This window comes from Coregonus clupeaformis, chromosome 2 (assembly GCF_020615455.1).
Source record: "Coregonus clupeaformis isolate EN_2021a chromosome 2, ASM2061545v1, whole genome shotgun sequence".
Taxonomy (NCBI): Eukaryota; Metazoa; Chordata; class Actinopteri; order Salmoniformes; family Salmonidae; genus Coregonus; species Coregonus clupeaformis.
Window position 1 is genome coordinate 24,098,014 of NC_059193.1, and position 27,859 is coordinate 24,125,872.

The 27,859-nt window shown below is 44.8% G+C and overlaps 2 protein-coding genes across 4 annotated transcripts; both read right to left on the reverse strand.

The window, feature by feature from the left end:
- Positions 1 to 60: 60 nt before the first annotated feature.
- zgc:154054 (Alpha-1,3-mannosyl-glycoprotein 4-beta-N-acetylglucosaminyltransferase B-like) lies at positions 61 to 18,441 on the reverse strand. 3 transcript variants are annotated; one of them, XM_041837229.1, is made up of 15 exons: positions 18,407 to 18,441; positions 16,414 to 16,572; positions 16,071 to 16,178; positions 15,563 to 15,696; positions 14,773 to 14,819; positions 14,540 to 14,653; positions 14,335 to 14,410; positions 14,074 to 14,188; positions 13,480 to 13,610; positions 13,216 to 13,323; positions 12,861 to 13,054; positions 11,957 to 12,035; positions 11,439 to 11,514; positions 1,397 to 1,509; positions 61 to 719 (listed from the first exon to the last, which is right to left on the reverse strand). In XM_041837229.1, the coding sequence occupies exons 2-15, from the start codon at positions 16,541 to 16,543 to the stop codon at positions 702 to 704; spliced, it is 1,443 nt and encodes a 480-aa protein (XP_041693163.1). In that variant the 5' UTR covers positions 16,544 to 16,572; positions 18,407 to 18,441; the 3' UTR covers positions 61 to 701. The 3 variants fall into 3 exon arrangements, 2 of the variants coding, with proteins under 2 accessions (XP_041693163.1, XP_041693154.1); XM_041837220.1 differs by lacking the exon at positions 18,407 to 18,441 and adding an exon at positions 17,536 to 18,139; XR_005994190.1 differs by lacking the exons at positions 61 to 719; positions 1,397 to 1,509; positions 18,407 to 18,441 and adding an exon at positions 17,536 to 18,139 and having other exon boundaries at positions 11,437 to 11,514; positions 11,811 to 12,035.
- A 2,117-nt stretch (positions 18,442 to 20,558) lies between these two features.
- Positions 20,559 to 22,270, reverse strand: LOC121531790 (saxitoxin and tetrodotoxin-binding protein 1). Its single transcript, XM_041837244.1, has 6 exons — positions 22,063 to 22,270; positions 21,519 to 21,661; positions 21,331 to 21,398; positions 21,016 to 21,141; positions 20,770 to 20,874; positions 20,559 to 20,684 (listed from the first exon to the last, which is right to left on the reverse strand). Exons 1-6 carry the CDS (start codon positions 22,204 to 22,206, stop codon positions 20,647 to 20,649), a joined length of 624 nt encoding a protein of 207 aa, XP_041693178.1. The 5' UTR covers positions 22,207 to 22,270; the 3' UTR covers positions 20,559 to 20,646.
- Between the last annotated feature and the right edge of the window lie 5,589 nt (positions 22,271 to 27,859).

The window sequence follows — 27,859 nt, forward strand, 5'->3', positions numbered from 1 at the left end:
TGGCAAAATACCACCTTGTGGAATGAACCTGATCTACAGCATTTTGGCCAGAGACATGAACTCACACACACACACACTTGCACAACCAATGTAACTAACTCTCAATAATACAGCCATACAATCATTGCATCAGTCCCCATCTTTTTCTCACACACATACACACAACACATTGCATTCATTACTCACGGTGTGTATCAATCAAATCATCTCTCGCTGAACTCTTTGTTATACTCTAACATAGCCCTGTACACGTTAATCATGTTTTCCCTCTAGAGAACTGAGACTAAAGCCACAGCAGAAAGCTGGTTTCCAGTATAAAGTCTTCCACAAACGTAGAAATGCTCAAAATGATTGTCAAACTCATTTAGGAACACGAACTGAAACTTTCTCTTCCAGATTCACATTATAGTCATAGGTTGAAAAAGTATCCGACGTGCGTAGAGAAGATAACATCCACAGTGTGTGTGTTGAAAAAGTATCCAATGTGCGTCGAGAACATCCACACTGTGTGTGTGTGTTGAAAAAGTATCCGATGTGCGTAGAGAAGAGAACATCCACAGTGTGTCCATTCAGCAGCAGCTGAGATAGTTAGAGAAACTGCATTGACTATCCATGTCCAATAGAGGTCGCTGTTGGTCCAGGTGTGGAGTGTCATAGGCGAGCAGCGTACGCCCTCTCAGGTTTCTCCTCTCTTCCCGTCCTCAAAGTTTAATAAATATCTGACAGACAGGGACAAGCATGAGCATTAACCAAACCTTAGCCGCTGTAATCCTACACAGAAACACACTCTTGTACACAATCTACATCATCCCTAATGCCCCCCATAATCAGGTAAGAGTAATTAACGCAATGCTTAGCATATTGATGTTTTCTCTTTCTGTAGCACACATTATTTATAGTGCTCTATTTGTGACACTCATTTGTGTAGGGGTTGATGGTCACCACACTTGTTAGGGATTGTTCTCATATCTTTTGATCGTGAATGACGCCAGAGATACTGAAGGTACCAAGGACACACTGATTATTATTGTAAATAAGTTCACAGAGTTCCCTCTTTAAGTTAAGAGAGGGAACTATGTAGGAATGTGAATTAGGGCTATGTTCAATAGAAATGTAAAGGTAATTTCCGATTGAGCTGACATTTGCACCGTTTACCGTGAATGCAGTCTTCGCTAACACGGGAATGTAGCCTTTACATTTCAATCACACTTTAACGCTGAACTTCAGCGATACGGATTGAAGAGAGCCCTTGTCTTTCTAGTGAAACAAATTATCTTCCTCTTTCAGGACACAGCACCTACAAGCTGTTTGAATACACCTTTAAATCTAGAGAACCATTGACTGACTAATAAAACACACAATTCCTGTAACTTCCTCATAAGCGCACACAGCTCACCTCGCTGAGCAGAACCCACACGTCAGAGTCGCTGTGTACCAGAAGACGTAAAGCAGAGATGGGCTGCATCTGTGCGTCTATCTGTCCCTCAGCCACCCCATCCACAAAGGAACCTACAAACATGAGACACAAACATTCAATAACATATTAGTAACCTGAATGTAGTATTATTCTGAAAACCCCTGGCAGAATATACAGTCGTGGTCAAAAGTTTTGAGAATGACACAAATATTAATTTTCACAAAGTCTGCTGCCTGAGTTTTTATGATGGCAATTTGCATACACTCCAGAATGTTATGAAGAGTGATCAGATGAATTGCAATTAATTGCAAAGTCCCTCTTTGCCATGAAAATGAACTTAATCCCCCAAAAACATTCCCAATGCATTTCAGCCCTGCCAATAAAGGACCAGCTGACATCATGTCAGTGATTCCCACGTTAACACAGGTGAGAGTGTTGACGAGGACAAGGCTGGAGATCACTCTGTCATGCTGATTGAGTTAGAATAACAGACTAGAAGCTTTAAACGGAGGGTGGTGCTTGAAATCATTGTTCTTCCTCTGTTAACCATGGTTACCTGCAAGGAAACACGTGCCGTCATCATTGCTTTGCACAAAAAGGGCTTCACAGGCAAGGATATTGCTGCTAGTAACATTGCACCTAAATCAACCATTTATCGGATCATCAAGAACTTCAAGGAGAGAGGTTCAATTGTTGTGAAGAAGGCTTCAGGGCACCCAAGAAAGTCCAGCAAGCGACAGGACCGTCTCCTAAAGCTGATTCAGCTGCGGGATCGGGGCACCACCAGTGCAGAGCTTGCTTAGGAATGGCAGCAGGCAGGTATGAGTGCATCTGTGAGGCGAAGACTTTTGGAGGATGGCCTGGTGTCAAGAAGGGCAGCGAGGAAGCCACTTCTCTCCAGGAAAAACATCAGGGACAGACTGATATTCTGCAAAAGGTACAGGGATTGGACTGCTGAGGACTGGGGTAAAGTCATTTTCTTGGATGAATCCCCTTTCCGATTGTTTGGGGCATCCCGGAAAAAAGCTTGTCCGGAGAAGACAAGGTGAGCGCTACCATCAGTCCTGTGTCATGCCAACAGTAAAGCATCCTGAGACCATTCATGTGTGGGGTTGCTTCTCAGCCAAGTGAGTGGGCTCACTCACAATTTTGCCTAAGAACACAGCCATGAATAAAGAATGGTACCAACACATCCTCCGAGAGCAACTTCTCCCAACCATCCAAGAACAGTTTGGTGACGAACAATGCCTTTTCCAGCATGATGGAGCATCTTGCCATAAGGCAAAAGTGATAACTAAGTGGCTTGGGGAACAAAACATCGACATTTTGGGTCCATGGCCAGGAAACTCCCCAGACCTTAATCTCATTGAGAACTTGTGGTCAAATCCTCAAGAGGCGGGTGGACAAACAAAAACCCACAAATTCTGACAGACTCCAAGCATTGATTATGCAAGAATGGGCTACCATCAGTCAGGATGTGGCCCAGAAGTTAATTGACAGCATGCCAGGGCGGATTGCAGAGGTCTTGAAAAAGAAGGGTCAACACTGCAAATATTGACTCTTTGCATAAACTTAATGTAATTGTCAATAAAAGCCTTTGACACTTATGGAATGCTTGTAATTATACTTCAGTATACCATAGTAACATCTGACAAAAATATCTAAAAACACTGAAGCAGCAAACTTTGTGAAGACCAATACTTGTCATTCTCAAAACCTTTGACCACGACTGTACAGTATATTATAAACTGGGTGGTTGGCGCCCTGAATGCTGATTGGCTGACAGCCGTGGTATATCAGACCGTATACCATGTGTATGACAAAACATTTATTTTTACTGCTCTAATTACATTGGTAACCAGCTTATAATAGCAATAAGGCACCTCAGGGGTTTGTGGTATATTGCCAATATACCACGGCTAAGGGCTGTATCCAGGCACTCCGTGTTGCGTCGTGCATAAGAACAGCCCTTAGCCATGGTATATTGGCCATATACCACAACCCCTCGTGCCTTATTGCTTAATTATAACAGTAATGGACTCTACAATTAGTCATGTACAAAACAGCCCACAGTGGGATATAACCTGTTAGCAACTGGAGTTTCAAATGAGACTATTGTCTATGAGAAAGTCTGTTGCTTTTGTATGAATGGATTGGACTCTGACATCAATGTAATGCTTCTAAGGTGTGTCCGTTCCTTTGTTCTCCTATGCGGTGTTGGTACTGTTGTTTCATCGCTCTCTATCTCGCTCTCTCTCCACTCTCTTTCTTTCTCTCTCCCCTTCTTACTGGTTTCCACTAGTTACCACAGTCACGAAATTGGCTATATTTTAAAAAGTCTTCTAAACAAAAAAATTGCTTTTTGGTCTTAATTTAAGGTTAGGGTTAGTCATACGGTTAGCAGTGTGGTTAAATTTAAATCACATTTTAAGAAGAGAAATTGTAGAAATATGTGGGGTTTATGACTTTGTGGCAACTAGAGACGACTCTTCTCACTTACAGCAGTGATCCACTATACAGATAGCTTCGCCCACATGTCAGTGTTAGCAAGCAGGTTAGGTAGTGCTAGGTATCAACAGCCAATCCAGTAGGGGCTGGAAACTATATTGAGCTTTGATTGGTCAATAGCAATGCAATGTCGCGGAGTACGCAACAAAAATTAATCTTTCCCCAACTTTGGTCCTGCGTTGTTCACGCTCCCTCGCCCATGCTTGTATCATCCAACGGTCCCCGCCCACTTCGCTTCCCTTCATTGAAAATGAATAGGGCTCCGTTGTTAAATCGCCCCCAACATGCTAGATGGATTTCTGCCATTAGGGGAACATTGACTTTACATTTCAATCACGCTTTAAAGCTCAATTTCTGCGATGCGGATAGAATAAAGCCTTTAGTCTCATTTTAGCATTTTAGTCATTTAGCAGACGCTCTTATCCAGAGCGATTTACAGTTAGTGAGTGTATACATTTTTCATACTGACAGACGGGTTGCCTCCCACAATGTACCATATCTGTACGTATACAACTTCAGTTTTTACAGGAAAGGGCGAAGTTGGGACAGCAGGACACAGTAGCTTGTTGCCCTAGCTTAAACATCCCCATGACACAAAATAGTACATAGCAAGTGAAGGTTATTTGTAATGAGTGCATTTCGCGAGTGGCTAGTTTGCATCAACTACCTTCACTAAACCCACTGCAAAGGTTTTGCTTGCAAATTTGGTTTCGAATCGCGTTGTTTTGGGATGTCTAAGTAGTGCTATGTTGGGAGAGTTGTGTTTCTGAAGAGGACCCTCCCCGGAATTATTATACTTTTTTCTCCCTTTTTGAAGTCACCAAAATAATCCGTCATTAATCCCAGTCCTACTGCTGTTGCTGCCCTAGGTCTGGTATTTCCAAGGCTACTTCTCACTCTCGGTCTCCTTGTATCTCTATCTTTGTCTCCCTTAGCTTTCCCTCCTTCTGGCTCTTCAACAATTGAGTCTTATATCAGGTGTGTACCAGCTAATTGATATAGAGTAGATGTCCGCGCCCCCGTGTAAATCTAACTAGTATAATAAAAAAATCCCCATCAAAATTCATCTGTTTAAACTAGAGATATCTGTGTCAGCGTTTGTCAGACCAGGAGACAAACTGAAAATCGGTCTTCTCACAAACTAATATGACCCCAACATCAAAAGGTGAGACTCATGAACACATGTTCGGTGTTTTACTCTATGACCCCCACAAGCTTCACGGGCCTCGTCTGAAGTCGGTACCGCCAATGTGTCAACTTCTGTCTGTAGCGTCCTAACAGTTTGGCCTACAAACTAATATGACCTCGCCATCGAAAGCTGAGACTCTTACGAACACATACGCCAGTTGTTTTGCTCTACGACGCCCACAAACCTCACAACACGGACGGCAATCCGGTAGCAGTTTAAAAAAAGTGAATGGAAGTATATATGTAAGTACTCTAGATGCCAAACAAAATGGGTTAAATATGGGTCAATTTTGGGGGGGCCAATTTCAGGAGCTTTCTCAGATCTCTTAGATATAGGACAGACATTTCAAAACATAATTCCTTTTTATTTATTTTTTGACCATCTGTTTTGCCAAGTATGAATATGTTATTCAATGTGTTTATATGGGCTAATATTGTAGCAGTAAGGCTACATTTAATGTTTCATCAATTAATTGTTTTATATACAGTACCAGTCAAAAGTTTGGACACACCTACTCATTCAAGGGTTTTTCTTTATTGTTATTGTTTTCTACATTGTAGAATAATAGTGAAGACATCAAAACTATGAAATAACACATATGGAATCATGTAGTAACCAAAAAAGTATTAAACAATGAAAATATATTTTATATTTGAGATTCTTCAAAGTAGCCACCCTTTGCCTTGATGACAGCTTTGCACAATCTTGGCATTCTCTCAACCAGCTTCATGAGGTAGTCACCTGGAATGCATTTCAATTAATAGGTGTGGCTTGTTAAAAGTTAATTTGTGGAATTGCTTTCCTTCTTAAAGTGTTTGAGCCAGTCAGTTGTGGTGTGACAAGGTAGGGTTGGTATACAGAAGATAGCCCTATTTGGTAAAAGACCAAGTCCATACTATGGAAAGAACAGCTCAAATAAGCAAAGAGAAACGACAGTCCATCATTACTTTAAGACATGAAGGTCAGTCAATCCATAAAATGTCAAGAACTTTGAAAGTTTCTTCAAGTGCAGTCGCAAAAACCATCAAGCGCTATGATGAAACTGGCTCTCATGAGGACCGCCACAGGAAAGGAAGACCCAGAGTTACCTCTGCTGCAGAGGATAAGTTCATTAGAGTTACCAGCCTCAGAAATTGCAGCCCTGTCACGAACGTCAGGGTAAGGAGTAGACCAAGGCGCAGCGTTGCAGGCAAACATACTCATTTATTAAGCGAAACGATATCAAAACAACAAAAGACGGAAACGTGACAGTACACGGTATAACACAACCAACTCGAAACAAGAACCCACAAAACACAAAGGAAAACCCGACAGATTAAATATGGCTCCCAATCAGAGACAACCAGCAACCAGCTGACACTCGTTGCCTCTGATTGGGAGTCACTCAGGCCAACATAGAAATAGGGAACATAGATCTACACACCCTGGCTCAACATAACAGTGTCCCCAGAGCCAGGGCGTGACAAGCCCAAATAAATGCTTCACAGAGTTCAAGTAACAGACACATCTCAACATCAACTGTTCAGAGGAGACTGTGTGAATCAGGCCTTCATGGTCGAATTGCTGCAAAGAAACCACTACTAAAGGACACCAATAAGAAGAAAAGACTTGCTTGGGCCAAGAAACACGAGCAATGGACATTAGATCGTGGAAATCTGTCCTTTGGTCTGATGAGTCCAAATTTGAGATTTTTGTTCCAACCGCCATGTCTTTTTGAGATGCAGAGTAGGTGAACGGATGATCTCCACATGTGTGGTTCCCACCATGAAGCATGGAGGAGGAGGTGTGATGGTGCTTTGCTGGTGACACTGTCGGTGATATATTTAGAATTCAAGACACACTTAACCAGCATGGCTACCACAGCATTCTGCAGCGATACGCCATCCCATCTGGTTTGCGCTTAGTGGGACTATCATTTGTTTTTCAACAGGACAATGACCCAACACATCTCCAGGCTGTGTAAGGGCTATTTGACCAAGAAGGAGAGTGATGGAGTGCTGCATCAGATGACCTGGCCTCCACAATCACCTGACCTCAACCCAATTGAGATGGTTTGGGATGAGTTGTACCGCAGAGTGAAGGAAAAGCAGCCAATAAGTGCTCAGCATATGTGGAAACTCCTTCAAGACTGTTGGAAAAGCATTCCAGGTGAAGCTGGTTGAGAGAAAGCCAAGAGTGTGCAAAGCTGTCATCAAAGCAAAGGGTGGCTATTTGAAGAATCTCAAATATAAAATATATTTTGATTTGTTAACACTTTTCTGGTTACTACATGATTCCATGTGTGTTATTTCATAGTTTTGATGTCTTCACTATTATTCTACAATGTAGAAAACAATAACAATAAAGAAACACCCTTGAATGAGTAGGTGTGTCTAAACTTTTGACTGGTTGTGTATATATTTTTAATACCTACAGGGGTCCTAAAATGTAAACTCAAATAGCTAAATTATCCTTGTTATGACCATCTTAAAACAATTCCATATGTTAGCTTAGTAGAAACACAGCCCCAGGGTTTAAAAGAGAATGGAAACACTTTTTAGGAAGTAAAGCTAAGCAAAGAGATCTATTCAATCCACTAATACTAAACATGTGCATTTCAATATCTCTATTTTTAGGATTTTGATCTTGAATATAGTTTATTAGGAGGTATGGGTAGCACCATCTTGCATTGCCATAGTAACGACTGATGCCAATGCGTCATTGGCAGGGTTGAGCAAATTGAGTTTTGGCATGGGGACTGAAAGTGATGCTGCCACCAGGTGTTGCCTTGCCTCCACTGGACCTGAAAGGTTTCTCACAACTTTGACAGCTCTGTCATTGAGATCAGGACAACAACATTAAGGTAAGAAACTGTATACAATTCATTTTTATGTTGGTAATTATAATATTTATATTTTAGAGTATTTATTCCGATTGATAAGATGAGTCTCTGTGAAATTAACTTTTAATAACAAGCCGAGTAGACAGTCAGCCAAAACGAGGCAAGGTAGCTAGCTGCCTAGCCCACTTAATTTAGCACATCTCTTGTTTTGTCTTTTTAATGTTTTCTTTGATAGCTGTACATAAAATGCTCATATGGACAATTTGAAGAACATTTGTCATTAGGCATTATTCAAAGCTATAACGAATTGGCTAGTGATTTGATATATAGTTAGCCAGCCAGAAAGGGCTGCTGCAGGATTGCTATTTTACCAGTAAAATGTAGCTAGCTAGCTAGCTGTGATCCCAGATAGCTAGCTAGATAACTACATAGCTAGATATCTCATTAGGTGTCGGTTTATCTGTGATATGTCATATGATTCCTAAAAAATAGTAGCTAAGCCTGCTGGTTGTTGATTACAGTAAGTCATGTAGCCTAAGCCTGAAGCCTAATCCTAATGATGATTGCTAGATAATGACTTTTAAAAGCTCAGGTTGGTAGTCAGCTTGGTCATCCTGGTCTAGCTGTTTTTGTGACTTTGCTACTTAGACATACATTATCATATTATTTCAGTTATGGACTATCAGATATGAAATTCTTAAATTTGTTGATATATTATTGTTATGTACTATTAGCGCTATGTCCCTCTCTCTCATTATTTATCCTCACCAGCCATCCCCTCTTCCACCTCTCCATTAATCATATGATTTCAGTTATGGACTAGGTGAACTTCAATCTACTAGAGGACTACTCTATAATATGTGTTAATATTATCATTTTTTTAAAATTCCAGTTCAATTTTGAAAACGATATCCCTGAGATGAATGTTGTATATAATGTTTTGGTTATGATAGCGATGCAACTTGCACTTTGTTTTCAGGTTTGAATGAGACAATGTATTCCCCTAACCGTATTATTTTAATAAAGTTATTGTTTTATTGATATTATATTACTTGTGTATGTCTTTCCTCATCATATTTAAGAATAAATGCCATTTGTAATATGTTTCGGTGCATATACAGTATGTGTTTGCTATACTATCCAGATAAGAAAGTGTGATCACGGAAGATCCATAGAATTCTAGAAAAATACCACTGTTCACTAAAACAGCTGTAACTAATTCACAGTAAAAGGTATTACTATTATGATTTCAGATTTTCAACCCTTACAAAATAAGGCCCAATATGCTCTAAGTTTTTCTTGATCTTCATTAGGAAGTTCTGTAAATGATTGATTTTCTTGATTGATGTGGTGCTATTGTACAGTTGAAGTTGGAAGTTTACATTCACTTAGGTTAGAGTCATTAAAACTTGTTTTTCAACCACTCCACAAATTACTTGTTAACAAACTATAGTTTTGGCAAGTCGGTTTGGACATCTACTTTGTGCATGACACAAGTAATTTTTCCAACAATCGTTTACAGACAGATTATTTCACTTATAATTCACTGTATCACAATTCCATTGGGTCAGAAGTTTACATACACTAAGTTGACTGTGCCTTTAAACAGCTTGGAAAATTCCAGAAAATGACATCATGGCTTTAGAAGCTTCTGATAGGCTAATTGACATAATTTGAGTGCACCTGTGGATGTATTTCAAGGCCTACCTTCAAACGCAGTGCCTCTTTCCTTGACATGAAAAAAAATTGTAGATCTCCACAAGTCTGGTTCATCCTTGGGAGCAATTTCCAAATGCCTGAAGGTACCACATTCATCTGTACAAACAATAGTACGCAAGTATAAACACCATGGGACCACGCAGCCGTCATACCGCTCAGGAAGGAGACGCGTTCTGTCTCCTAGAGATGAACGTACTTTGGTGCGAAAAGTGCAAATCAATCCCAGAACAACAGCAAAGGACCATGTGAAGATGCTGGAGGAAACAGGTAAGAAAGTATCTATATCCACAGTAAAACGAGTCCTATATTGACATAACCTGAAAGGCCGCTCAGCAAGGAAGAAGCCACTGCTCCAAAACCGCCATAAAAAAGCCAGACTACGGTTTGCAACTGCACATGGGGACAAAGATTGTACTTTTTGGAAAAATGTCCTCTGGTCTGATGAAACAAAAATACAACTGTTTGGCCATAATGACCATCGTTATGTTTGAAGGAAAAAGAGGAAGGCTTGCAAGCCGGAGAACACCATCCCAACCGTGAAGTATGGGGGTGGCAGCATCATGCTGTGGGGGTGCTTTGCTGCAGGAGGGACTGGTGCACTTCACAAAATAGATGGCATCATGAGGAAGGAAAATTATGTGGATATATTAAAGCAACATCTCAAGACATCAGTCAGGAAGTTAAAGCTTGGTCGCAAATGGATCTTCCAAATGGACAATGACCCCAAGCATACTTCCACAGTTGTGGCAAAATGGCTAAAGGACAACAAAGTCAAGTTATTGGAGTGGCCATCACAAATTTGTGGGCAGAACTGAAAAAGCATGTGCGAGCAAGGAGGCCTACAAACCTGACTCAGTTACACCAGCTCTGTCAGGAGGAATGGGCCAAAATTCACCCAACTTATTGTGGGAAGCTTGTGGAAGGCTACCCGAAACGTTTGACCCAAGTTAAACAATTTAAAGGCAATGCTACCAAATACTAATTGAGTGTATGTAAACTTCTGACCCACTGGGAATGTGATGAAAGAAATAAAAGCTGAATTAAATCTCTCTCTACTATTATTCTGACATTTCACATTCTTAAAATAAAGTGGTGATCCTAACTGACCTAAGACAGTGAATTTTTACTAGGATTAAATGTCAGGAATTGTGAAAAACTGAGTTTAAATGTATTTGGCTAAGGTGTATGTAAACTTCCGACTTCAACTGTATATCATATAATTTGAAAAGGGCTGTTTCTCAGCTTTCAAAATATGTATCATGTTTTCATATATGGTTTGACACCAGCAAATTATGCTCATTAATGCACGCAGAGGTCATGGTCTCAGTAAATTCAGGAATTCCAAAACTCTTCTACCGATGATGCAATGCCAATATGGCGATTTACAGTTACAATTAGCTGGAGTTCTTAAGCCTAGTGTTTCCATTCCCCTTTGAGGTGATTTATGATTCAGCAAAGCTTAGTCATTCCTTATCTCGCTATTTGCACTTAACCAATCACAGAAGGCTTTAAGGGGGTGAAAGGTACAGCTATTCAGACAACCAACCCCCACCACACAGACACTACCAGGGCAGAGTCCAATAGCTCATTCTAGTTGTTGTATTTCTATGATTCAGAACCATCCAGACACAGAACAACACCTTGATGGAGGTGTGTCTGCCCGTCTTACCCTGACAAGTGTTTGTGTCTATCAGGCCAGAGGTGACAGAGAAACTACTAGTAATAATAGGAGATCAGAGTTTTTCCTGACCACATCACCTGACCCGGAATTAGAAAAATATTACCAATCACTATGAAGCCTCCATAAGATCCTTCATATTGAGGAGACTGGCCACCCACCAGTCTGTCTCTCACTGAGCTCTGGAGAGGAAAAACACATGTTAAACCATGTTACAATGTACCTTTTGTCTTCACTATCTCAGATCACATTCAGCATAGCTGTATACGGCTAAAACAGATCTACTGATGATTATTATTGATGACATTATGAACACTATGTGATTCTTTAGTTTTTGACTTTGCATAAGCCTCTAGTGGAGTACGGACAGGAGTGAAAGTTTTATATTTTGTGTTGTGTTGTTTTATCTCAAACACACACACACACACACAGGTAGGCCATCAGCATGTTAGAAGATGTGGTGGGTGTTTCCTGTCACCTTGTTACTTAGTCCCTAGGACATGACACCTGAGAGCCACATCAGTCTCTTAGACCAGCTCCATGACACTGCAGTCACCAGAGATCACTCTCTCTCGCTCTCTCCCACACACCGTTGCCAGTTAGTATGATCTCCATGGCACTCACATCACTAGGGAGCACCTCCACGGTGGTGTTATAAAACTTGTCTTCGTTGGTCTCGATGTTACCACTGCGAAACAGGTACCTGGAGATACAAGATGGGATCATAGGAGTCATTACCTATTATAGCAACAGTTGGGCTGCCTGGTCAAAATAGAATGTACCTCTGTCATTTATCCCTCTCATGCCATAAATGACCATAATGAACAGGAGAGCTTTACACTAAGTGGCAACTAACTGAATACCTACAATGTATTTGCTCATAACTCGTAATTACCTTTAACTCCATTCTATTTGCTCTGAGACGTTCCCTTTGTGTCTAATCAGTGTGGTCTGTGTGGTATTAAATCAAATCACATTTTATTGGTCGCATACACATATTTAGCAGATGTTATTGCGGCTGTAGCGAAATGCTTGTACTAGGGCATGGCAAACGTGACCTACTGGAGTCCATTGTGAGAAGGAGTGTGACAAGTGGGAGACAAAGTCCTGTTCCACACCCTTTATACAGGCAAGAAAACAGGGAACTGGAGTCAGTGTCGGGAAAGCAATACTTAAATGTGACCTGTGGTTGCAGTTCAAATTAAAATGTGTGTGTGATGAAACAGCTAGCTTACTAGTCTTTACTTGATTTGAATTTGTTCTGCTGCAGACAAACAGTCGAACTGCATGTCCCTGACCGTGAGACGACACACGCTAGCAACTCCAAAGTCATTTATCGTATTAATTTCAAAACGCAATTCGTTACATTTAAAGCTACAATAGCGAAATGAGTCTGAAAATAAAAAGTGATTAATTAAAGAAAATACCACCAATCAAAAGCGTTATTTTTTCACAAGAGGACAAAAGGGCTAGCCCTATCTGTTCACGTGCCTGGTGTAGGCTACTGTGTGTGTGTGTGTCCACTGACCCGTTGACAGTGCGTGGCTGTGGGAAGCTGAGCAGGATGAAGTCTTTAGCGGTAGGGGTCAGGCCCCAGAAGAAGTCCTGGCCCTCATAGGCCCTCTCCAGGGTGTGCTGCTGGTAGTGCTTCAGACTACTGCTCAGCTCTGCAGGAGGGTTACTGTGGGCTGCAAACAGTGGCACCTTTCCAAAGTCCTTATCCTGTACAAACACACCAGAGAGAGACTTTTGAATTATAACTGCCACTAACTGAGTTTATCTTGCACAAACACACCAGAGAGAGAGACATTTGAATTATAACTGCCACTAACTGAGTGTATCTTGCACAAACATACCAGAGAGAGAGAGAGAGAGAATCTTACTTTTAATTTCTGTAGTTTCCCAGGCAGAGAGGAGTGAAGGCCTACATGTTGAAACAGAGAGGGTTTATATCTCAGCTTGAGCAGGCCCTTCTGCAGGTTGCAGTCTTTCTGGACGGGACAAAACAAGATGAAAAGCCCATCAACTCTCAATGCAATAAAGGAATAGTTCCGTGTGGACTCAGAAGTTTGTGGGCTCTACATTAGATAATCATTTACATTTGATTCTCTTGAAAAAAATACTTTATTTTGTTGAGCACAACTCACCTCATCTTTTTCTGGGTTACAAGCCTTCACCCACAGAATGTGGTCCAACAGCCAATCAATGGGCTTGTCTTTGTGGAACATTAGAAAGAACTCTGCTATCATTGGTAGATCACGGGCTCTGAACATCTTGCCTGATGCAGACACAAACACAAACCCACAAATTAAAGTAAAATGACTTACGACAAGGAAGAAGAGTCATGAGTATATTGTACATACCAGTGGAGGCTGCTGAGGAGAGGATGGCTCATAATAAGGGCTGGAATTGAGTGAATGGAATGGTATCAAACATATGGTTTTCGGATGTTTGATACCATTCCATTCACTTCATTCCAGCCATGATACTCCATTCCAGACATTACACTCCAATCCAGCCATTATTATGAGCCGTCCTCCCCCAGCAGCCTCCACTGGTACATATCCACATCTGTGAGTGTGAGTGTGTTTTCTCATTAAATAACCTTGTTAACTAAAGGTAATAAATACATTTAGTCTCCACATAAACAAGTGTTTATCTAAAAACAACCAACTACGCCCTCCTTTTCCAGACACCCTGAGAACACACACACACACACACACAGAAGAGCATAGACTCACCGATGAAGCCGAGCTGAGAGAACTCCAGGAACAGCCAGTCATCCGAGGCCAGTGATCTGATGTATGTTTTCATGGTCTGAGAGTAACCAGGCTTTGCCACAATGTCATCCTCCAACTGACAACACATATTTTTCAATGAGGATGTGTTAATAAATATATGATTTCAATTCACTTCCTAAATTCACATTTAAATGGAAAACTCACATACAGTTACACAGGCAGACTGACTGACCAATCAGATAGGTTGAACTCTGACCCCACCTGTACATAATATGTTCCCTTCTCCTGTGCGTACAGCATCAGGAAGCTGTAGTCCAAGTTCTGCTTTGTGCGCCATCTGAAAATAACCACAATTCAAACCACTTACTTCAGGTATACATGATGTGTTAGACTTTTTTGTTTTCATGATTTTAAGACCACACATCTGTATGGGTTGTGTTGGGTTGTGCATGCGTCCGTTTCTCACTTGACTCTCTCCTTGGAGTCTCCAAAGGTTTCCCTGAGTCTGCTGAAGTTGGGGTAGAGGTACTGAGAAGGGGACACTACCTCCAACAGGCCTGAGTGCACATCCTTAGGAAAACTACAGCCCCACACAACAGGCAAACACAGGTCAACTACAAAACACATTGAAGAAGCAGCAAATAAAAAAAAACTGCCAAAACAGTTCAACTAAAATCCCAAACAACCAAAACATCTCACTTCTTCTGTAAGAGTTCTGCTACGCTGTTGACGTATTCTGCATCCGTCTGAAATAAAGAGACAGAGAGAAGGGGAAATGAATGAGACAATGGGAAATCCAGTGAAAGTTAACCTGAAACATGAGGTCATATTATTAGAGGGGTGTGTTTGTGTGCAGTATAATCAATGTAGATGAAACATGATGGCTACAGAATACTGAAGGTGTCTTGTGTCTTGTGTGTGCTCATATCCTCAGAGACACACAACCACTACACAAAGTTACCATCAATTGGGCAAACCTTGAGTCGGAATGACAAATATGCAAAGCAGTTACAGGGTAGTTGTGACGTGAGTGATCACAGTCGAACATTAGGAGCTAAAATGGCCTTAGGTCTTAAAATCTAGAACAGGAAATTCCAGTAATGTGCCTGTCAGTTTCTGTAGTTCAAGTTTAGTGTAAAGCATTCATACCTCAGCTTCTGAAAGGCACCGTGACACATTCAACAGGTTTAGCAGGTCTTTTCATGGAAATGAATCCCTCTTTATTTTTCTCATCCTAATCCCTCTATTTCCGGTGCTAATAACAATAAGTCGGTTTGACCCTTGGGAGAGACCTGGCCATAGTCTGGGGGCCCAACCTCAAGCCATATTACCCTATCTACAAAGTCACTTCTTCTTTTGATTAACATGTAAAAAGACACTTCTAAATGACCTGATGGGGCCCCATTGTTATTGACTTTAAGTGAAGTTTGATTGGCAAAGACTGTCACTTGTGTCCATGTGCCCCTATCAGGGTATGTGAGCAAGTTACCTCGGCAACAAAGATGATGATGACGGAATCTTTTCGTTCAGAAGGTGAAAGGTCGTAGAGAAGGGAGTTCAGGGTGCTAACCAAGTAGCTCTGCTTCTGACGCTTCACCGTAGGGATCCCCAATACCAGGGACACTGACGCACACACACACACAGGGAGGGAAGGAAAGAACACCTGCTTCAGATTTCAGATTTCCCAGAGCTATAGATAACACAGTCACTGATAAGTCCCAGGATACAGGTGATGTTCTGGTGAGGAAGGAATAACTACAGTATGGCATTCACTGGAATAAAGTCCAAACAGAGCAGGGAGGGTGAGGTGGGTGGATAGAGGTTACAGAGTGAAATCCACACCAGGCTGTGTACCTTCTCACTTTAACACAACCCCTCCTGTTTGTCAAAGAGGACATGTTTACTCAGACACATGTGTTAATGTAATACATTTCTACACATGCACGCACACGCGCACGCGCATGGGTTAAGACGGAGGGACGTGGCTCGTCTTTCACCTCCAGTCCGGCCCTGTCCCAGGACAACGTTAAGATTCAGGCTGTCTGCGTGGTCCCGTAGGTGGGGAAGGTAGAGGTAGGCGTTGGGCAGTCTGGAGGACAGCAGTCCTACACTCCACACCACCAGAAATGAAACCAAACACACAACAAACGGTCAGACGTAAAACACTTAAACAGAGTGTGGCGAGAAGTCATTTGATTAGCGTTGTTGGCACTGTTTAAAAGTTTATCTTGGCTGTGACCAGCACTTAACATGCATTGAAAGTAAAGGATCGTCCTCAAACTTGATCCACAATTAACAACGAGCCTTTACACAGATGATAACATGGCTCTGTCCCCTCACCTGTGATATTAGTGGAGGAGTTGTTGTTTGGTTTGGTGAGGTTCAGTCTGGTCAGAAGACTGCTGAGCTCCTTGAACACCAGCTCCCCCCTGGACTCTGCAACCAGCAGACGTTCATACAGCTGGATCATCTTAGGGTGGTAGGTGGGTTCACCCTCGTCTACACACACACACACACACACACACAAACGCAAACACACACATACAGTTGCACAACAGAAAGAGTCGGGAGGAGAAATAGAAAAACATTTAGAGAGTGTATAACAGTTACAAGTCTATGATTAATGTATGGATTTGAGAAAACTTCAGTGACATCACATTTGCTGAAGTATTGAGTAGTAGGGTGCAGGATAACAAAAGGTATAGCTTAACAAACTGCATGTACAGTAGAATAACCACACACACACTCTCACTCCTCCCAAGAAAATTAATGAAAATAATCCTCCCATAGTCCCATTCCACTTCCGTGATTTCCATGACAACCCCATTCACACCACATAGTTCCTCAAGGGACAAGCCTGGTGTTTTAGTTGCCGGGTTACACGTATAAAGCAGGAAAGGGGCCAGTGGAATGGTGTGTACATTTCCCAGACAACAAGGAATTCACACTCTAGTAGTCTTTCTTTAAGTCCTTGAAGTAATACATCATGTAAAACTGGTACCATGGTATAAAGTCATCATTACTTTTACTCTGTGTGTGAGAGAGGGGGAGCGAGCGAGAGAGATCAAATTGACGTTTGTTGCACCTGGTCTGATTGTAAGGACAGGTTGAGTGATCTGGTGTTGCAGAATCATGGCAATTGGCCTACCTCTAGATTGGAACCATTGGAATTATAGGTATATAATTTAATATATAATTAATTATAAACTGGGTTGTTCGAGCCCTGAATGCTGATTGGCTGACAGCCGTGGTATATCAGACCGAATATACGACTTCGTCTGGGGCCTAACAACACCCGTGCCAATATATTCAACAATATATCCAACAAACACCAGCTTCTCGGGCATTATCATTTAAGTATACCATTCGAAAACAATAGAAAACTGATATAACAGTTCTGAACAAGGTTTCACATTGAAAGTTTGAAGCCTAATAACTAGTGTTACACGTGCGACACCTTACCATTTCCATTATAAGTGGTGAACCAGGTTAGAGAGAGAAAAGCAAAAACCATAAGACATCCACATTTGACATGGGTGAGCCTCATCTCATCTCTCAAACTGTCAATAGAAATCTTCCGTCTGACTTTGGTCTATGTTGAAAACAGCGCTGCCGTTCAAATGAATCCACAGATTATAGTCCACTCAGGTTCTTCTCGCGTTTACTCCTGTCATGACACTGCAAGCTATGCAGCCCCAGGTTAGTCGTCAGAAAGTATGTGCCTAGACAGTGTGGACTGATGAAAAGCCTGAAAGTCACTTCCTTATCTCTTCATATAGGTTGACAGAACGACATCCCCTGGCTCGCCTACTACTCAGGACGTCTGACATTTTCCTGTAAAGGTGATGACACTTGAGCTGCGCCTCTCTCAGTGTGTTCTTAACCCCATCTGCTGGGCATTTTTGGAATTGCGGGATTTTTATTCCAGTGTGTTTAGTTTTTCTACAGAAGTCCTACAGAGAATAGCCAACACTTTGAAATGTCAATAGAGGGGTTGGTTGTTTAGCAACAAAACCGACGCGTGCGCAACTATGGGGCAAAACAGACAGGGTTGTCTTAGGCTGCTGACAACATGTAAACTATATTTTGTCTCCAAATGTTTATTGAAAACATAAATACATTTGCACAATGAGCACTTGTTGTCTCTCAAATACATTGTTACAGCCAGCTCTAACAGCCAGCTCTAACCAGCTAGCAAGCATATTCTCTGACATCTTCAACCTGTTCATGTCCCAGGCTGTAGTCCCCACCTGCTTCAAGGAGACCACCATCATTCCAGTGCCCAAGAAAAACAAGGTGACATGCCCAAATGGCTATCGCCTGTCACACTCACCCCGGTCATCATTAAGTGCTTCGAGAGGCTGGTCATGGCCCACATCAAGGCCAGCATTCCACCACTCCAGCAGATCCACAGAAGATGCCATTTCCATCGCTATTCACATGTTCGTTACACATCTGGACAAGAGGAACACCTATGTGAGCATGCTGTTCATTGACTACAGCTCAGCATTCAACACTATTGTTCCTTCCAAGCTCAGAGCCCTGGGTCTGGACACCAGCCTCTGCAACTGGATCCTGGGCGTCCTGATGTGCCGACCACAGGCTATGAGGATTGGCAACAACACCTCCTCCACACTATCTCTTAACACAGAGGCCCCCCAGGGGTGTGTCCTCAGCCTTCTGCTGTACTCCCTGTTCACCCACGACCGCGTGGCTTTGCACGACACCAACTCCATCATCAAGTTTGCTGACGACACCCGGGTTGTAGGCCTGAAAGCCAACAACGACGAGTCAGCCAATAAGGAGGAGGAAAGTGAACTGGCATTGTGGTGCCAAGATAGCTACCGAGATCAAAGTGATGGACAGTGTCCTGGTAGTCTAGTGGTAAGGCTACAGCCTCTGGCACCCATGTCTACAGTGTCAGCATTGATATGAATCTCTCCTACTGCTTTTTGACACAACCTCTGTCTTTCCCCTTGCATCCTCTCTCAGTATGCATTCAATCAAATCAGAAAATATCAATTCCCACTCCTTAAAAAAAAGTATAGGCCGGACACACGCCGTGTTGAGCTTGTCGGCAGGGAGTGGTTTGACCAGTTTACCACAGTCCTCCTCAGTTGGTGGCTCAGGCGAAGGGACCTCCTGCACCTCAGACTCCTGGAGCGGACCAGCCACCACCGGCCTGAGGAGAGACACATGGAACGAGGGGTTAATACGATAATCTGGCGGGAGTAATAACCTATAGGTAACCTCATTTATTCTCCTCAGGACTTTGAACGGCCCCACAAACTGCGGGCTCAGCTTCCGGCAGGGCAGGCGGAGGGGCAGATTCCGGGTCGACAGCCAGACCCGATGACCCGGTACAAAGACCGGGGCCTCACTGCGGTGGCGGTGGCGGTCAGCGTTGGCCTTCTGACGACGCACGGCGCGTTGGAGGTGGACGTGAGCAGCGTTCCACGTCTCCTCCGCGCACCGAAACCAGTCATCCACCGCAGGAGTCTCGGTCTGGCTCTGATGCCACGGTGCCAGAACCGGTCGGTAACCTAAAACACATTGGAATGGCGTTAGGTTAGTGGAGGAGTGACGGAGAGAGTTCTGGGCATATTCGGCCCATGGCAAGAACACCGACCACTCCCCCGGCCGGTCCTGGCATTAGGACCACAGGAACCTACCCACATCCTGATTCACCCATTCCACCTGCCCATTAGACTCAGGGTGAAAATCAGAGGTCAGGCTGACCGAGACCCCCAGACGTTCCATGAACGCCTTCCAGACCTTGGATGTGAACTGGGGACCCCGGTCAGACACTATGTCCTCTGGTACCCCGTAGTGCTGGAAGACGTGTGTAAACAAGGCCTCCGCAGTCTGCAGGGCCGTGGGGAGACCGGGCAGAGGAAGGAGGCGGCAGGCTTTGGAAAAGCGGTCCACAACGACCAGGATGATGGTGTTATCTTGAGAGAGGGGAAGATCAGTAAGGAAATCAATACTCAGGTGGGACCATGGCCGTTGTGAACTGGTAAAGGCTGTAACTTACCCGCTGGGAGGTGCCTAGGTGCCTTACTATAATAATAATAATAATATGCCATTTAGCAGACGCTTTTATCCAAAGCGACTTACAGTCATGTGTGCATACATTTTTACGTATGGGTGGTCCCGGGGATCGAACCCACTACCCTGGCGTTACAATCACCATGCTCTACCAATTGAGCTACAGAGGACCACTCTGGGCGCTCACCGAGCAGGAGACATAAACCCTCACGTCCTTAGCCAAGGTAGGCCACCAGTACTTTCTGGTCAGGCAGCGCACTGTACGACCGATTCATGGGTGACCAGGTTTAATAGAAACAGGGCTGATTTTCTGCTAGACCTTGTGTCACAAATGAGTGACAGGCAGTTCTGCCAATGTTTGAGGCTGAATGAGTGAGAGAGACAACCCATCACAGCGCAGATTTCACCATTAATAGTAAAAAAAACAACAAGAGCAAAATATTTCAGTCAGTTTTATTTCTCTCCTAACAGTATCTCCCGTGAATATGATTACAGCTCCAGCTCTCCATATTCCAGCTCAATGTTTTATTTGGTCTCATTCTTCTTTGTCTCTGGGCAAAACTCTGCAAAGAAATTTAAGGAAAGAAAGATTTAGAATTGGATCACAATGTCAATGTTACAATGTTATTTCATCAGTAGACAATGTACCTGTAACGCCATCATAGATGAACTGTGCAGGCTGAGGGAACTTGAGGCACTCGGCTTGTTTTCTGATTGGCTCCAGCTCTGATTCGTGTAGTTTGCCAGTCTTTCCTGGAAAAGGGAAAATAAAATGGCTTTTTAAACACGGCAATCGGGTCAATTTTGACAAAGATAGACACCCACAAACACCCCTCTCCACACTCCCACTTTACCCACACACCCACCTACTCAAAAGCACACACACACACCTACCAAAGATATAGAAAGATCGGACCATTCGGATGGGCACCCCTGCCACGGTGATTGTGTTACTGAAGTGCATGACGAGACAGTCAGGGCAGGCTTGCAGGAAGTGTGCCTTGGAAATTCCATTATCCTCTATATGTAAAAAAAAACACACAGTAACTCTCAGTATCATTTATATTTGAAAATCTGGCATTAGCATAGGATGTTGAATTGAAGCAGCCAGTTAACCACTTCTGGTCTGGGCTAGCTACATATTTAGCTACAGTACAGTATTTCACACACCACTAACACTTGAAAGGGAAGGGTACGGATTTGACTTACTTGTCAACTGTATGGTGTTCTCTACAACAGTCATATTCTGTATGGAGTAATTAACACAGGTGTCGTCACTGAAAGATAAGAGGATATGGCCTGTTAGATTCAGAGATTGCCTCATATCTCATAACTGTCAGTGTTCCAGATGTGTTCATAAAACCTATGACAAAGCAGTAGAGTAAGGAGCCACTCACATCATGTTTCCCTGTTTTAAAAGCACACTGTTCTCGCTTGATGTTGCTCGTAGTTCCACCTTGGAGCTTTTTCCCATTTTTAGTTTTTCGGCATAACCTTCATCATCTGAAAACGCCTCGATGAGAATCCATTCACCAAAGACCTGTGGGGAAACATTCATTACACTGGCATTCACTTTTTCAGTTGAGAATTTGCTACATAGACATTATATATTATAAGGCTGATACAAAGACACCATAAATGCTCATAGATGTTTATAATAACTAATACTGCATCATACCTGCCAGCTTTAAGTAAAGTGTTACCAAAGATTATATACATTAGGCAAGATCAAAGTGATGGCAATAGTCATGGGTAGTCTAGTGGTAAGGCTACAGCCTCTGGCACCCATGTCTACAGTGTCAGCATTGATATGAATCTCTCCCACTGCTCTTTGACACAACCTCTATCTTTCCCCTTGCATCCTCTCTCAGTATGCATTCAATCAAATCAGAAAATATCAATTTCCATTCCTTAAAAAAAAAGTATAGGTCGAACACCCACCGTGTTGAGCTTGTCGGCAGGGAGTGGTTTGACCAGTTTACCACAGTCCTCCTCAGTTGGTGGCTCAGTCGTCGGTGCCGCGGTCACCTTGCTCACTGCCAGCAGAGCCAGGAGAGCCACACCGTGGTAGTACACAACACACATGGTGGAAACTGGAACCTTATGGGAGCCACAGAAGCACTCTCTAATATAGCTACAGCCTGTGGTTTGACTTTGTCCTCAGTGTGTTCCAGGTTGACCCGGGGACATCCGAAATGGCACCCTATTCCCTATCTAGAGCACTACTTTTGACCAGGGTAGTGCCGTTAAAGGGGAATAACGGCACATTTATAAACTGTGTCTATGTTCCTAAACCCCTCTGACTCGCTGTTGGACTGTCTGTCAAAGTGCGCACCTCTCTCACTCAGGGAGAGCGAGGTAGAGCTAGAGCGAGAGCTACTGTATGTCACAGGGTTACGCAGCCCCCCCACTCACTGCTGCGCTAGAATTTTGTGGAATAATGCAAATGTACGAAAAATGTAAACATTCCTACCCAGCGAAAATACTAAATTCGGAAAGTCAAATCGATTGTGAGATTGTCACGATCGTCTGAGGAAGCGGACCAATACGCAGCGCGTTGAGTGAACATGATGACTTTATTTAATCAAAGCAACCACGAAAACAAATAAACGAATGACGATAGTGAAGTCCACAGTGACAAATGACTGTACATGGAACAAAAACCCACAAACACACAGTGAAACCACAACAGTTTAAATATGGCTCCCAATCAGAGATAACGAGCCGACAGCTGTCACTCGTTACCTCCGATTGGGAGTCACATGAATAATAACCACCACAACATAGAAATGAACACCTAGAAACCAACATAGAAATACACCCAAAAGAAAATGAACAACCCTGGCTCAATAATCAAAGTCCATGGAGCCAGAGTGTCACAGTACCCCCCCCTAAAGGTGCGAACTCCGGGCGCACCAGCATACAGTCTAGGGGAGGGTCTGGGTGGGCGTCTGTCCATGGTGGCGGCTCTGGCACTGGTCGTGGTCCCCACCCCACCATAGTCACTACCCGCTTACGTAGCCTCCTCCAAATGACCATCCCCCAACTAAACCCCACAGGATTAAGGGGCAGCACTGGACTAAGAGGCATCACCGGACTCAGGGGCAGCACCGGACTAAGGGGCAGCACCGGGCTAAGGGGCAGCACCGGGCTAAGGGGCAGCACCGGGCTAAGGGGCAGCACCGGACTGAATGGCGGATCCTGGCTGGCTGGCTCTGGCGGATCCTGGCTGGACGGCTCTGGCGGATCCTTGCTGGACGGCTCTGGCGGATCCTGGCCGGACGGCTCTGGCGGATCCTGGCTGGACGGCTCATGGCTGGCTGACGGATCTGGCTGCTCATGGCTGGCTGACGGATCTGGCTGCTCATGGCTGGCTGACGGACCTGGCTGCTCATGGCTGGCTGACGGATCTGGCTGCTCATGGCTGGCTGACGGATCTGGCTGCTCATGGCTGGCTGACGGATCTGGCTGATCCTGTCTGGCCGGAAGGCTCTGGCTGATCCTGTCTGGCGGAAGGCTCTGGCTGATCCTGTCTGGCGGAAGGCTCTGGCTGATCCTGTCTGGCGGAAGGCTCTGGCTGATCCTGTCCGGCGGAAGGCTCTGGCTGATCCTGTCTGGCGGAAGGCTTTAGCGGCTCCTGTCTGGGCGGAAGGCTCTAGCGGCTCCCGGTCTGGCGGACGGCTCTGAAGGCTCATGGCAGACGGGCGGCTTTAGCGCCGTTGGGCAGACGGGCAGTTCAAGCGCCGTTGGGCAGACGGGCAGTTCAGGCGCCCGTTGGGCAGACGGGCAGTCCAGGCGCCGTTGGGCAGACGGGCAGTTCAGGCGCCCGTTGGGCAGACGGGCAGTTCAGGCGCCGTTGGGCAGACGGGCAGTTCAGGCGCCGTTGGGCAGACGGCAGACTCTGGCCGGTCTGAGGCGCACCTTAGGCCTGGCGCGTAGTGCCGGAACTGGAGGTACCGGGCTGAGGACACGCATCTCAGGGCTAGTGCGGGGAGAAGGAACAGGCCGGACCGGGCTGGCGACGCGCACCGTAGACTTGGTGCGGGTGGCAGGAACAGGCCGGACCGGGCTGGCGGACAGCGCACCGTCAGTTTGGTGCGAGTGGCAGGAACAGGCCAGGTCGGGCTGGCGACGCGCACCGTAGACTTGGTGCGGGTGGCAGGAACAGGCCGGACCGGGCTGGCGACGCGCACCGTATCCCTGGTGCGAGTGGCCGAACAGGCCGGGTCGGGCTGGCGGACGCACCGTATCCCTGGTGCGAAGTGGCCGGAACAGGCCGGGCCGGGCTGTCGACGCACACCGTATCCTTGGTGCGTGGAGCAGGAACAGGCCGGGCAGGGCTGTCGACGCACACCGTATCCCTTGGTGCGTGGAGCAGGAACAGGCCGGGCAGGGCTGTCGACGCACACCGTATCCTCTGTGCGTGGAGCAGGAACAGGCCGGGCTGGGCTGGCGACGCACACCGTAGGTTCTGTGCGTGGAGCAGGAACAGGCCGGGCTGGGCTGGCGACGCACACCGTAGGTTCTGTGCGTGGAGCAGGAACAGGCCGGGCTGGGCTGGCGACGCACACCGTGGGCTTGGTGCGTGGAGCAGGAACAGGCCGGGCAGGGCTGTCGACGCACACCGTATCCTTGGTGCGTGGAGCAGGAACAGGCCGGGCTGGGCTGGCGGCGCACACCGTAGTTCTGGTGCGTGGAGCAGGAACAGGCCGGGCTGGGCTGGCGACGTACACCGTAGGTCCTGTGCGTGGAGCAGGAACAGGCCGGGCTGGGCTGGCGACGCACACCGTGGGCTTGGTGCGTGGAGCAGGAACAGGCCGGGCAGGGCTGTCGACGCACACCGTATCCTTGGTGCGTGGAGCAGGAACAGGCCGGGCAGGGCTGTCGACGACACCGTATCCCTGGTGCGTGGAGCAGGAACAGGCCGGGCTGGGCTGGCGACGCACACCGTAGGTTCTGTGCGTGGAGCAGGAACAGGCCGGGCTGGGCTGGCGACGCACACCGTGGGCTTGATGCGTGGAGTAGGAACAGGCCGGTCCGTACTGGGAACACACACCACTGGCTTTAACTGGGGATCAGGAACGGGCCGGACCGGACTGGTAACACACATCAGTCTCTCACGCCGTGCCGCAACAACTTCCCTTCCTCTACTCGCCAATGGCTCCCGTAATCCGATAGCCTTCTCTCCACGTCTCCCTGTAGCAGCCTCCTGCTGCCCAGCCGCCAAGCCATGTGCCCCCCAAAAAACTTTTTGGGGGTTGCCTCTCGTCCTTCCAACGATGATGGCCCTGCTGACGCCGTTGCTCCTCTCTCGCCAGAGCCTTGATCTTCCCCAAGGTCCCTTGCCCCCGAGCATGTCCTCCCAGGACCACGATTTGCCCACCTGGGCCATCGCCAGCCTCTCGATCTCCTTACCAGGCGCTTCCTCCCATGTCCAGCTGTCTTGCTCCTGGACACGCTGCTTGGTCCTTCTATGGTGGGTTTTTCTGTCACGATCGTCTGAGGAAGCGGACCAATACGCAGCGCGTTGAGTGAACATGATGACTTTATTTAATCAAAGCAACCACGAAAACAAATAAACGAATGACGATAGTGAAGTCCACAGTGACAAATGACTGTACATGGAACAAAAACCCACAAACACACAGTGAAACCACAACAGTTTAAATATGGCTCCCAATCAGAGATAACGAGCCGACAGCTGTCACTCGTTACCTCCGATTGGGAGTCACATGAATAATAACCACCACAACATAGAAATGAACACCTAGAAACCAACATAGAAATACACCCAAAAGAAAATGAACAACCCTGGCTCAATAATCAAAGTCCATGGAGCCAGAGTGTCACAGAGATATGGCATATACATTTTATGTGATACATTTGGTCGCGGTTTCACAATTGTACCTTTTCTGAGATCTCTGCCTAGCAAGGAGGAAAAATCAGCCAGCTCATGCAACAACACACACACGAGGGGGCTCCTCATGAACATAACACACCGCCGGTTTTCAAACTAGCCTACCTCAGACTTTAGCGCATCACCCAACACAACACGCATTTTACTATTGTCAGAAGCATACCCAGACCTCGGTGGTAGCCTATTTCATTGCTCTCTTTCAATGTTCTGGAAACTAAGCAGAACATGATGTGCTCTAAAGATGGCATCGTAGCCACATTAATACATTAGAATATAATTATCGATCTGATCGGAAACACTGTGCTCACAACCTAAATCTCCTAAATCATGTCGCTGGTGTATTTTGTTTGAATTTTGGCGCGAGTCCATCCAGGCTCGAGTCCCGTGCGCGAAACAACACTATAACGAGCTCGAGAAATGTATACTGAAGCAAAGTTTCACCCACATTTTATATGAAAATATCCGCCTACCTTTCTGTCATGTCAACCATCCATCCAAATCAAATAATTCCAGGTGTCAGCCTTTTGTCTTTATAAACTTTCACATAGCCTATTCCATGATATGGCTGTTGATTGCAGTGATCATCATTAATCAATACACGACTTTCAAGGAGTAGGGTATTTGATGCAAGGGTATTTGATGTAAACATAGGCTATAAGAATACTTTTAAATGTTATAAAATTAGCCTACATTATCACTTTATCTTGCTCGCTCGAAGAAGGGAATTTGGACCTGGCTTGCAAACAAAATCCAGGGTATCATTTTGTAAATGATTGTCATTATTCTACCGATTTGAAAATGTAAATATTGGCTAATAAATGTAATAATAGCATTATTGATCTACCCCAATGAAAACTTGGACAGTGAGCATAAATCGCATTTCGATAGATGCATGCATCAGTACCTGCAACATAAATTAATTTACAAGGATATGTTCGCTGTCAGCTGGCTACTGTAACCAAACTACAATCTAATGAAACATTTGTTACATAAATTAGCCTTTTAGCCCTTATGTGTCATCCAATGAAGTGGACGTTATGCTGCACTTACTAGTCTTTCCCTCACATTTTAGTAGATATATTTTGCCGTAATAATCTGATCACACCATTTGATGTATACATTTGTATTTTAAGTCTTCTTTTTTTGTATTTTATTTTTGTGTTCAACGAGGGATGTAGCCTACAGTCAGGGAGCGAAGATGGACAATGTTGATTGGCAGGTGAAATTATGTCCAATCGGGTTGCAAGATAAAAGTGGCAGGCGGGATTAGGTTAGCCCCTTTGCTCCGCAGAGATCTCAGAAAATCTAAAATGGTGAACCCGCGACCCAAATGTATCGCAAATGTTTATAAATGTATATGCCATATCTTACAATCGATTGGACTTCACGAATTTAGTATTTTCGCTGTGACACAGGGGTGGATTGGCCATCTGGCAATTCTTTCAAAGGCCAGATGTGGTGGACCATTTTTAGTTGGGTGGGCTGGTTGAAATGTACACACCCAAAAATATATATTTTTATATACAAATACAAAAATGAAATGGTGACGTGACATGGCTGGTGGCTGTTAAGATTTTTGCGCAATTTCTCTGTTTTTCTAATCTATAATGAGCCGTTGGCTGATCAGTGGGCAACGGCCGGCCCCTCTACAAAGATGGGCCAGCCCGGTTTTCTGATAGGCTGAGCTGATCAAATAAAATCAAATGTATTTATAAAGCCCTTTTGACATCAGCAGATGTCACAAAGTGCTTATACATAAACCCAGCCTAAAACCCCAAACAGCAAGCAATGCAGATGAAGATGCACGGTGGCTAGGAAAAA

Excerpts from the sequence above, each read along its gene's own strand:
- zgc:154054 (XM_041837220.1), bottom strand. The coding sequence starts at position 17,620 with ATGAGGCTCACCCATGTCAAATGTGGATGTCTTATGGTTTTTGCTTTT. Across the intron at positions 13,324-13,479 it reads GTAACCCAGAAAAAGATGAG|AAAGACTGCAACCTGCAGAA; the intron begins GTGAGTTGTGCT and ends TGTCCCGTCCAG. Across the intron at positions 1,510-11,438 it reads TGGAGGCTTCATAGTGATTG|GTTCCTTTGTGGATGGGGTG; the intron begins GTAATATTTTTC and ends TCATGTTTGTAG.
- LOC121531790 (XM_041837244.1), bottom strand. The coding sequence starts at position 22,206 with ATGTGTGTTGTGTACTACCACGGTGTGGCTCTCCTGGCTCTGCTGGCA. Across the intron at positions 21,399-21,518 it reads TTAAAACAGGGAAACATGAT|TGACGACACCTGTGTTAATT; the intron begins GTGAGTGGCTCC and ends CTTATCTTTCAG. Across the intron at positions 20,685-20,769 it reads CATCTATGATGGCGTTACAG|AGTTTTGCCCAGAGACAAAG; the intron begins GTACATTGTCTA and ends ATTTCTTTGCAG.